At 39.0% G+C, this 12346-nt stretch overlaps 1 protein-coding gene across 3 annotated transcripts in view; it reads left to right on the top strand.

Moving 5' to 3' along the window:
* METTL8 (methyltransferase 8, tRNA N3-cytidine) overlaps positions 1-12346 on the top strand; it is a 130352-nt gene that overhangs the window by 103198 nt on the left and 14808 nt on the right. For all 3 annotated transcript variants that reach the window (XM_072612300.1, XM_072612301.1, XM_072612302.1), the window contains one exon: positions 11382-11445. In XM_072612300.1, the coding sequence (XP_072468401.1) occupies positions 11382-11445 (64 nt within the window). The remainder of the gene's footprint in view (positions 1-11381; positions 11446-12346) is intronic.

Below are 12346 nucleotides of genomic sequence, written 5' to 3'. Positions count from 1 at the left end.
ACAGTGAAATTACTATCATGTTCATTTTCCGAGTGAAGAAGCAGAGGTGCAGTGAAGCTGGGTGGTCTGACCAGCATCACATGACTAGGAAAGGTCAGAACCAAGATTCATCCCATATCTCCTGATTCCAAAATCCAGCGCCATTTAAACTAAAATACCACACAGGCACGCACGCACGCACACACGCACACCATGGGGAAAGTACCCACCTTTGTTACGGACTGCCTCTGTCACACCTGGGATCCATCTTTTTGGCTCCTCAGATAGGGGACTGGACTACCTGGTCCCTGAGGATCCTTCCAGTTCAGAACCTGTGTCCTTATGATCCTCCCCATAAGGTGTTTTATTGAGTATTTTTATTAAATGATTTGGGGTTGGAGGTGGGAGAACAGAACTTAGAAAAATAGGGCACGATGGTATGGGAACTGACTTGACTCAGACATCCTTTTCCTGACCTGTCCCCTCTGACTCATATACCTGTCCTTTTCAGTGTTTTTCCAGGATAAAAAAAACACTGTTGCCTCATAGCGTTTCCAAATCACTTCCTTTCAGTCTTCCAGATACTGTTCTTAAAGCAATAGGACTTTGGATCTGATAGTTTTTAGTGACCAAACACAGCTTGCTATTGACAAAATCATTGGTTCCCAAAAGAGCTATTTTGACTGTACTCCTATTTTGCCCCTTCCCTTAGCCTCTAGAATACAGATTTCTTTATCCCCATATTATCTTCAGAGTGATCTTTTTTTCCTTCTGAGTTCATGATCCTCAAGTTGAGCAGTCCTGTTTAAGGACTGTGAGTTTGGAAAGTAAATTGGTAAATTTATTTCCGCAAAAATAGCCTCGTGCTTCTGGGCAGCAAATACAGTACCACTCATTACGTGATTATTCGTATAGTGCTTTGCATTTTCTCTGTGCTTATATTTTTATTTACTTTTGCCAGTGTTTATGCTATGAGCTAGATTAGAAAGTTCCGGAGGGAAGGAGTCTTCTTTCATAATTCTTTTGGTCTTCTACAGCCCAGCACAATATCTCTATATATAGATAGATAGATATGTAGGTGCTTAGTAAATATTTGTTGATTGATAACTTCTAATGCCCAAGTTCTAATGCCCAAGTTGATGGTTGTTTCTATTTTCTAACCTTTCTTAGAATCTAATAATGACAATTTTTAAAAGTGATTGAAAGTACTTTTCTCTTTAGTCTTTAATGCTTCCTTCTTGGTAACTTTTTTCCCTGAGGATACATACCCACATATTGGGAACTGTTGTTGCCCAGTGAACTGAGATAATTAATTTATTTTGAAAGGAAAGTCATTTTACTGTGTTTCAAAGGGAGGAGCAGATACGTATTTTGTTCCCCTCAAAAACTGGATTTTATTACATGTGAAAAGTAGAAGATTAAAACCTTGGATTATTGTACTTATCCAGCACTTTGCAGTTACAGAATACCTTACCATAATTAGCCCTCTGGAAGGGAGAGGTCAGACCATTCTCCAAAGACCATTTAATTCTTAAACCCCTGCCAAGAGAGTGCCCAGCGTCGTGGTAGATTCCAGTGATATTTACACCTGCCTGCTGGGAATAGGGCCAAGGCTGTCAGCTGATTGCACAAAATGCCACAGAAAGTCATTGGGTGGTCACAAGTTTCAAACTTAAACTGCTGATGCAGGAGGGAATTATTCAGTAGCCTTCGTGGTGAACTAAAAGCTTGCGTTCCCCTGGCCCACACGCTGTTCTGGTCTGTGTGCTTGCCTGTGCCATAAAGGCTGAGAGCATCCACTTTGCAGGAAAGAAGGCAAAAGTTAATACACTTCAGTTCAATTTAATTCCACAAACATTTATTGATGCTCATTTGCCAGTGAAGACAAAGAGACATCACAGGATCATAGTCTTGGAACTAGAAGGGACCCTAGAGATCAGCTCTTTCAGGGCTCTCCCTTAAAAGATGAAGAAACTGAGACCTCAAGAGGTTCCATGACTTGTCCCTGGGTCAAATGAGTGAGAAGTAACAGAGCTGGGACTGGAATCCAGAGCACTCTTTTTAGTTCCTCAAGGACAGGAAATAGGACCTGATCTGAAGGATAATACAGTCTAAAGAGATAAAGTCAGGTAATAAAAAAGTGGGGGGGGGGGGAGGGCATGCAAAGGGAGAAGGAATAAAAGAGAAGATGATTCCAAGTGAAGAGTCAGGCAAAGTGCTATAAGAAAGTTGGGGAAAGGGAGCTCAGTTACACCTGGGTGGATCAGGAAGGGTTTCTTAGGATGGCTACCATTTGGGTTGGGCCTTGAAAGAAGATGAGGGGGACTCCAGGAGAGATAATGAGAGACTAGTTCAGCTCGGGATAATTCACACAGAGGCCTGGAAATAGGAGACTGCAGGACAAGAACAGAAATAGTAGCATGTAGCAGAAATGGGTGCATGTACATATATATGTATATATGTGTATGTCTGCATATATGCACACGTATACATATACACACACATACACTTGCATAACGTGTGCTATGTGTGTATGGATGTGTGCATAAATTTGTGTATATTTGGTATATATGCTGTGTGTGTATATACACATATATGCATACATGCATGCATGCATGTATAAATATATTCTGTATATTTAAAACACATTTATATAGTATACACATTAAGGGCGGGGCAAGATATGCACACACGTACATATACACATACCTCTTAAGATTTGCAAAGCATTTTCCTCACAACAGCCCTATTAGGGCGGTATTATTTCCCATTTTAAGAAAATATTTTTTCAATCATTAAACATATATTAAACACCTTCTATGTGCTAGGCAACAAAATGTTTTTATAGGTACATTTTGGTTTTTATACTGCAAACACTCCCCAGCAACCACCTGATCATGTCCTTCCATATTAAAAGTTGAATAAATCAGTCTTGATATAATGACCAAGAAAAGAAAAGAAGCATTTTCAGTATCAGCGCTCTGGAACCAGCATTGTTCAGCAGTGAACCAGCAATTTACATGAATTGTGTTGTCTTCATTTACATTATTGTGGTCATTGTGTGTATTCTCTAGGTTGTGATTTCTTACTTCACATCATTTCATATATGGCTTCTTACGTTACTCTGAATTCTTCAAACTTATCATCCCTTATAGTGTAAAAAAGGGGTGGCTAGGTAGCACAGTGCATAGGGTGCCAGGCCTGAAGTCAGGAAAACTCATCTTCCTGAATGTATATCTGGCCTCAGACACTTGCTAGCCGTGTGACTCCGGGCAAGTCACTTAACCCTGTTTGCCTCAGTTTCTTCATCTGTAAAATGAGCTGGAGAAGGAAGTGGCAAACCACTCCAATGTCTCTGCCGCGAAACCCCAAATAGAGTTAAGAGTTGGACACAATTAAGAAACGACTAAACAACAACAAGGAATTAGGACAATTTTCCAAGGTGGAGTGAACAGTTGTTCAACAATATTTTCAGGTGACATCTTACTACACATTAAACTAGACCCTAAGACAATTCAGACATGGTTGAAGAACAACTGACCAACAACAAAACAGTGTAGACCTATGTTATAGCATTGACATACCAAGGTTTGATCAGCCATTGCCCAATCACTCAGCGCCTACACTTTATTCCAAGAAGTTTTTTGTTTGTTTGTAATGTTGTTGTGAATATTTTGGTATACATGGTATACATTTCTTCTCATTGTTGACCTCTGTGGGGCACATTTTCAGTAATGATCAACTGGATCAAATGGTATGAACACTTAGTGATTTTTTCTCAAGTATTATTTTCCAGAAAGATTAGAGCAATTCATAACTCCACCAATGTGCCTGGCTTCCCACAAACCCTCCAATATTAACAGTTTCCTTCTTTTGAGTCTTTGCCATCTTTTTTAACCACAAAAAATATGATGAGTGTGAAGCCATAGAGATGAATAAAATCACCAGGAGAGAAAAAAAGATGTGCAAGGACAGAACCTTGAGTGTTTAAGGAGGGGAAGAAGGATGAGGAACCAGTAAAAGGTAGAAGAGCCAGAAAAAGAAATAATGAAGAAAGGTAGGAAAAATATACTGCAACATCACTCAAGCCAAGATAAATGTCTGGTCCATCACTTCCACCTGCAGGGAAGGTGAGGAGGATAAAGGCAGAGAAGTTTAGACCAGTGGTTTGTAACTTGAGGCCAGTGGAACTCTGGTTATGGAAGGTATGCACAAATTCATGTGCTAATCCACAAGCATTCCTTTTGTTAACTGAACAACTATGTTTCAGAATATGCATTACTATTTTTTAAACACTTAGACAAGCAATATAATACAAATTCACTTAATTGCTTTTAGTAATATTCTTTAACATTCTGTTACAATAATACTCTGTAACGTACTTTCTTAATCAATAGTTATTGTTAATGCAAGTATATTATGTGAAGGCCCATGACATTTTTTTGGCATTTTAAAAGGGCTCTTCATTCTCAAAATTGGATGAGGGGAAGCTTATTCTATTTAATCACTCAATATTAGAGTTCTTATACTAGAGAATCTTCTGGGGAGGCAAATATCTTGTTATGTTGTCCTTTGTATCATACCAGGCATCCACTATTAAGTACTGTTTGAGTGAATTTCAGAAGATTGTGATTCTGGTTATATTATCCATTCAGTAAAATCTGCCCTACCAACCAAAGGACTAATTACCTGAGGGGTAGGAAGCCAAAGACTGGCATAGATGGAGAAAATAATCTCAGCTAACTAGTGTGTGGATCTCTTTTTAGTCTTGGTTTGCTTTTTTTTTTTTTATAACCAACTCCTGTTCATCACACATTAATTTATTCAGCTAGATCTTATATTGAATGCAAATCCCTAGAGCCTGCAGAATGAATGTATTGTGTGTGAACATAGTATTCATCCTCCAGAAATACGTAGGTGTGTAACAAGAGCCTGATTGAGACTGCTAATGCATATTTGTGCATCTGTTTCATAGGATCATCGAAGCATTGATTTAGAGTAATAAGGGACCTCAGTTCACGTAGTCCAACTCCCTCATTCTATAGAAGAGAAAGCTGAGGCCCAAAGGCACGCAAGCAGAGTGAAAATTGAACCCAGGCTTGAGCCCCAGATCCTCTAACTATAGATACAGTGATGGAACAGTGTCTCTAGGTGGAGAAAAGACTTCTTATGAATTTCAAGGGTTTTATTAATAAATCTCTCTAATTATTACCCTTGTAGCCTACACTGGGTGATTTTAGGACTCCTTGCTCCAAACCTGCTTGGTGACTCCTACCCTCTGAGCCAAGGCTTATTCATATCATTTATCTAATCTATTTCCCCTTCCTTTACCTAACCACTCCCCTTGTTCCTTCAAAACTTAGATCCTCGATGAAATCTTCTCTAGCTAACCTCATCTTGAGGAACCTTCCTAAAATTTGAGTGACTCTGGGTGAGTGAGTCACTTAACCATCTGTAAAATGAGCTGGAGAAGGAAATGGCAAACCACTCTAGTATCTGTGCCAAGAAAACCCCAGATGGGGTCATCAAGAGTCAGACATGACTAAAATGATATTGAACAACACCAAGAGATGGCAAGCAGGATAAGAGAATTATGACAACAGAAGTAGAGACATCTAGAAAGAGTACCAGGAGTTACTATTTTAGCTGCCCCAGAACCTAGACTGGTATGTTTTTCTTGTCCTCTCTGGAGTTTCATACCACTGCTTCCTTGATTCTCCTCTTGCCTGCCCTGAGGTTCTTCCACTCTAGACCCTCTTCCCTTTTCTTTTTATGTCCTTTCTCTTGGTGATCTCAGTTTCTATCTCAAAATCATGAGTTTCGGACATCTTGCATTTTAGAGCCTATGGGACATAGAGAGAGAGATCAAGTAGGCAGTGACAGATATAAAAATGGACCTCAGAAGAGACTGAGAGAACTGGATATGTAGATTTGGGAGTCATCTACCTGGATGTAAGAGTCAAATCCATGTGAACTCTTGAGATCATCAATCTTGGAGGACCCAAGACAGAATTCTTAGAGATCTAAACTTTATTGTTTTTCAATCATTTTTCAGTTGTGTTTGACTCTTCATGACCCCATTTGGGGCTTTCTTGGGAAAGATACTGGAGTGTATTGCCACTTCCTTGTTCAACTCATTTTATAGATGAGGAAACTGAGACAAATAGGGTTAAATGACTTGCCCAGGGTAACACAGCTAGTCTGGAGCTGGATTTGAATTCAGATCTTCCTGACTCTAGCCCTAGGACTCTATCCATTTCACCACCTAACTACTCCAAATTCTATGACTCTGAGTAATTATAATCCTGATAATGATCCTGATCATTATAATCATGGCTGACATGTATGTGGTGGTTTAAGGTTTGCAAAATAATCAATAAACATTTACGAAGTGCCAGCTATGTGCTAGGAATACAAAAAAAGACAAGACAGTCTCTGCTCCCAAAGAGCTTTCAGTTTAATGACATAATCTAGAACACTTTGTATACATCTCCTTTGAGCCTCACAAAGACTGCGATGTATTGTTACCTTCATTTTGCAGGCAGAGAAACTGAGGCTTAAAAAGGTTAAGCCCAGGGTTGCACACAGCTAGTAAGTGTCAGAATTGGGATTGAAATCCAGATTTTCCTGAGCCAAGTCTGGCCCTTTACTCACTATACTGTTTCCTCTCATGTCAGTTGTATAGATAATAAATGCTATGTACATTCAGATAGAGAAGAATATTTTAGTTTTGCTCCTTTGCAGATGCCCAAGAAATCCTTTTGCTACCTACTGTGGGCTTTGGCCAAGGTTGCTTCATTAAACTGTAACCAGAATTACCAGAATAACTGGTATGTCTTCTGCTGTTGGCCATCTTTGTTCATTTAGTCATTTGACAAACCTTTATTAAGTTCCTATGACCAAAAAAAAGCTACCATGTCCCTGTCTTCCAGGAGTTTGCTAGAAGACACAACAAAAACACAAGTAAACACTAAGTAATTTAAGGAGGGGAAAGAGTACTAATAGCTGGGGAAATCAGAAAGGCTTTGTGTATAAAATGCACCTGAAGTGAGTAAAACCAAGAGTTCTGAGAGGTGAGATGAGGAGGGAGTGAACTCTTGGCTTAGGGAATGACCGTCGTACACAAAGGCAAAGACGTTGGAGTGCTGAGTTAGGTAAGTGGCTAGGAATACAGTTTGATTGGAACATAGAATGTGTGAAAGGGATGATACAAAATTAGTCTGGAAAGGTACTAGAATGTTGCCCCTCAGTAGAAATAGGGAAGTCTTGGGGAAAAAAGTGTTCAGGGGTAAGCATTCTGAATTCTGTTTTGAGATGTCAGTAGGGCAGCCAGATGAAGATGTCTTGTAATACAATGATACAGTACTGGAATTCAGGAGAGACATTGGGTTGGATCTGTAGATTGGGGAATTACTGCCAGATACAATTCGTTTGAACTGAGGAGTTTATCATAGAAGAAAGCCCAGGACAGAGGTTTGAAGAACCACCTAGAAATTAGATAACCACTCAATGGCAACCTTAGCCATATCATAGGAGGACTATTCAGCCATGTGAAGTCATACTTGACAAAGCAAAGTTTTGCTCCTTTGCTCCTTAAATTTATTCCCATAAAAAGTATTCTAGTACTTGTAAGCAGAATATATAATTGCCAAAGTCATAATTAGTCATACTTTTTTACCTATTGATTACATGTCTCCACTGCCTTGAGTTAAAAAGCTATTGTATAAAATTAACCCAAAGTGGAGAATTTCCATAAAAGTCATTTATTTGCTCACTGCTCCAACACACCCAAGGCATTTTAGCATTTTGAGAAAAGGTCTAGTTGTGAGGAGGAAAAAGAGGTGCATGATCTTGTTTACAAAGCTAATGTCATATTTGATGATATATCTGTATTTTTTTGGCCAAAGCTGTTGCTGTTAGAAGGACTATGCAATATGGTCCTCTGGCTGTATAGACAAGACTTAGCAGCCTCTATACTTGAGACAAGAGTCCAGTTTCTAGCATTGCATGTTTGATATTGTTTTATTTTTTACTGTTCATTAATTCAAATAATCAATTATTAAGTGCCTCCTATCTATAAGGGATTATGAGAAAACCCTCCCTGCCTTCAAGAGCCTTATATTCTACTGAGGGTGAGAGTTGGAGTTTATAGAGATATGTAAACATTCCCACATATGTAAATAGAAGATCATTTGAAGAGAAAGGGAGCACTCACTACCCAGGGGTTTGGTTGGGTAATCCAAGTTGAACCTGGAAGAAAGCTAAGGTTTCTAAGAGCCAGTGGGTGAAGAAGGGGTGGGACTTGAGGGGACAGTCTGTGCAAAGGGAGATGAAGGGCTAAATTTGCTTAATAGTTAAGTTGCTGGAGCATAAAGTATATGAAAGGAAATAATGTGCAAGAAATCCAGGCCCCTACCACTTCCAGACCATCTCCAATGCCCCTGAGATGGATCTGTATGCCACTTACTCCCACCTCACCTGCTTTTTCTTTCTCACCCTGTTCTATGTGTTATCTTTCCTATTTGAAAGCAAGTTCCTTAAGGACAGAGACTCTTTTCCTGGCTTGTATTTACATCCCAAACCCATTTCACAGTGCCTGGAACACAATAAGTGCTTAATAAATGCTTTATCTATCTATTTGGCATATCTCAGCAAAATAGCATGTAAAACAACCAAACATTTTTGTTCCTAGGGGGTTTTTATCAAAATATGAAACACGAAAAAAGCTTGAATAATTGAAGTTCTGATGACAAAATAGATGTCCATGGACATTTTGATTACCACATCCCTAATATATGTGAAAAACCTAAGTACATCTCTAATTTGGGTCATTTCTAGCGACTCTGATGTATAAAACTGATGTTAATTTTTTTTAAGTTCTGGTAATACCAGCAAAATGACAAAGTCATTTACAAACAAATGCAGTTTAAAAACAGCTCTTGAATTTTTTAAAGCAAAACCATGATGAACTTAAAGAATCCCCCAAATACTGGCTTATATAAGCGAGGGAAAATGGAAACTGTTGTGAAACATCTTCTAAGATGAACTGTAGCTCCCAATAGCGTTTTGAGTCATAAAACACTCTGATAGCAAATCACCCTAGCCTTTTCCCTAAGCACTTGGTTTATCATAACGTTACATCTAGTACCAACTTGATCTGAAATGAATTTTTTAAAAAAACAGGCTTAGTTATTTTACTCCCCTTAGGAGTAGTACTTGTATTTCTTTTTGAAGTAGTAGAGTGACTGTCTTAGAGTCAGGAAGATTTGAATTCAAATTTTGCTGCAGACATAAGTTATTTGACCCTGGGCAAGTCACATAAACTCTTTGTGACACAGTTTCCTAATCTGTAAAATAAGAATAATAATAGCTAGCACCTCCCCTCTCAGGTTTGTTGGGAGGATCAAGTGAGATATTTGTGAATCATGTTGCAAACCTTAAAGCATTCTATAAATCTTCATTTTTGTTGTTGTTAGTATTATTTTGAAATATTTTACAGCACAAGTTGGGCTGAGGTTTTATTTAAAAAGGAGGATTTCCCCAAAGAGGCCAGAAACAGAAAGATCCCATTTATGTCAAAATTTTCATAATTATACTTTTTTGTGGGAACAGAGAATTGTAAGCAAAGTAGATGCCCATTGACTGGGAAATGATGAAATCAGTCAGTCAATCAACAAGCATATATTAGCTGCCTTTTGTGTGCCAGCTACCATGCTTGACTCTGGGGGTGTAAGTAAGTTGTGACACATTAATATTAATGGAGTATTACTGAGCTATTAAAGAAAAAAAGACAAATACGAGGAATTGATGGAATCATGGGATAATTTATATGAAGTGAAATAGAATAAAGTAAGCAATTCCAAGAAAACTATTCACAAAAGAACAGTAAAGCAAAACTGAACCTTGTATGGTGATAATGAATAGATAACCCTGTAAAGGAGCTAAGAAAATGCACCTCCGTTCCTTGGTAGCAGAGATGGGGGATGATGTCTATGGAATCATGCATATACTCTCTGCTGTGGTCAGTAGGTTTGGTTTTGCTAAACTGCCTTTTTTGTCCTTTCTTTCATTATTGTTCCTAGAAAGGCTGGAGGAAGTAATACATTCAGACATGAATTGTGATGTAAAAGCGAAAAGCATCTATTTTTTACAAGTATAACTTGTACCAAAAACAATAATAAAGGGTTCTATCTTGATAAAAACTTTGAAAACCCCTGTATTAGAAAATATTACAGGACAACAGCAAATACTATGTGACAGACAAGTTGTATAATTGCTAAAATGCTGCAGAAATTCAAGGGAAGAAAAAGTTATCAAGGGTTGGGATATTCTGGAAACTTTTCTTAGGGGGTGTTGAGACTTGAAGATGTTAGTCCTTGGAGAACCACAATATCAGGAAGGTGGTGCCATGACTAGCAAAAGTGAATTAGATTTAAGTGAGGGAGGGCTGTGCCAAGTCACTAGCCTTACTTTCTCTTCCAGAGTCATCTGGGCCCAGTGGCTAAATATAGATCAGGACAACTGGAGATGGCCTAGGATGCAGTGGAAGACCTGCCTTTTTAAACTAAGGCTCTTAACAGGTCTTGGTTTAACTGAGGCAACACCCATTCAGTGATTAAGGCTAGGTAAGAAATAAGGCAAAGAATGGCATCTTTTACCTAGTTAAAAAAAAAAGATCAGTCTGAGAGGGGAAGACCCTCAGGGTTTCTGGCCAAAACAGAAACAATTGCTACTTACACTCACCCATGCAGCTCAAGTAGTGACCAAGTCGGGTTTGAGCTAGGACCTATTGTTGGCCAGTCATTGATAGCCAGAGTGATTTTGATTTGAGGCCTGGTCCTTAAGAAACAAGTCTTCCCCAGCAAATCTTTTCAGGTTTCAGGGATTAGTGGTCTTTGAAGGAAGCATCAAACTTATAGAAATGGAATGATGTGGAGAAGACATTCTAGCCCGGGGGAATGGTGTTATTGTACAACTCAACCCACTGTGCTTAGCTGTAAGTACGTTTCTTTGACTGGAAAGGAGAGGGGAATAAATAAAAGGTGAAGTGTGAAGGACAGGCAGGAGGCCAGATTGTAAAGGGCCTTTAATGCCAAAAGGGGTTTAGATCAGCTTGTAAGTGGTAGGGAGCCATTGAAAGCAGTGCGAATTCAGAAGTAATGTGGGGGGAAACCCCACAGTGCTGGTGTAAAAAACAGCATTATTACTGTTGCTAATCATTATTGTCACTTTTTATTGATAATAATGATGATGATACTAATGAACCTACATAAACAGTGGGTCAGGTCCTGCCCCAAGTTATATAAGGATCCCTATTAATGTCATACATGCAATTTCCTCTGTGTGTAGTTTGAATATATCTGTGGCAACAACATAATTAGAGTGTTCCCTTGCTTTCACAGGAATGCTCCAGAGACCTTTCTTTACTGCTGTGATTTTGCTTCTGAAGCAGTGGAGCTAGTAAAGGTATCTCTTTTATTGTTTCTACAGGTTGAGAGTCCCCATCCCCATCCAAAACCTCAGGTGTTGGGATAAGATGACATCTGGCCATTTTAAGCTGAGTTCTTGTTATTTCTGAGAAAAATATGGTGGCCAGTTGATTCCTGAAGGTATCATCCCATTGGTCTGATTCAGTTTAATTGAAAAGAAATCTATTAAGCACCTATTATTAGTGTTGCAAATGAGAGGCAGTGTATTATAGTGTCTTGAGAGCCAGCTTCAGAGTTGGGAAGACCTGGGTTCAAGTCTTGCCTCTGACACATTTGGGCAGGGAGTTGGGGGGCAGTGTAACCCTGAGCAAGCCGCTCAACCTCCAAGTTCCTGGGCAGCTTCTTAAGACAATTAAGTTTCAGAGCTGGTATTCATCTGCACTGATAGAGTGAATTTGCTTACCTTGAGTTCACTATATCTTTGAACTCACAGGTTCAGTCCAAAAAAAATGTGAACACCATGTTAGGCACCGATAGGAAGACAAAAATGTCACGTTTTACTGGGCATACAATACGTACATAGATATATAAATACAAGGCAATTTGAGGAAAGAGAAAGCGCTAGCAACTAAGAAAGAAAGGAATCAGGAAGTAATGAACTTTGAAGGAAATGAGGGTTTCTAGGCAGCTGGTGGTGCAATAATGAATAGAACATGGGGCCTGGAATCAGGAAGACCTGAGTTCAAATCTGGCCTCAGACACTTATTAGGGGTGTGACCTTGAACAAGTCACTTCACTTCTGTCTCAGTTTCCTCATCTGTAAAATAGATGATGATGATAATAATAGCATCTACCTCCCAAGGTCGTTGTGAGGGTCAAATAAGATAATCATTGTAAAGCACTTGACATGGTGCCTGGCTCCTATAAATGTTGCCTCA

This window comes from Notamacropus eugenii, chromosome 5 (genome assembly GCF_028372415.1).
Source record: "Notamacropus eugenii isolate mMacEug1 chromosome 5, mMacEug1.pri_v2, whole genome shotgun sequence".
Taxonomy (NCBI): Eukaryota; Metazoa; Chordata; class Mammalia; order Diprotodontia; family Macropodidae; genus Notamacropus; species Notamacropus eugenii.
The sequence above is the reverse complement of the archived record's forward strand: the minus strand, read 5'-3'. Positions and strand labels throughout refer to the sequence as shown.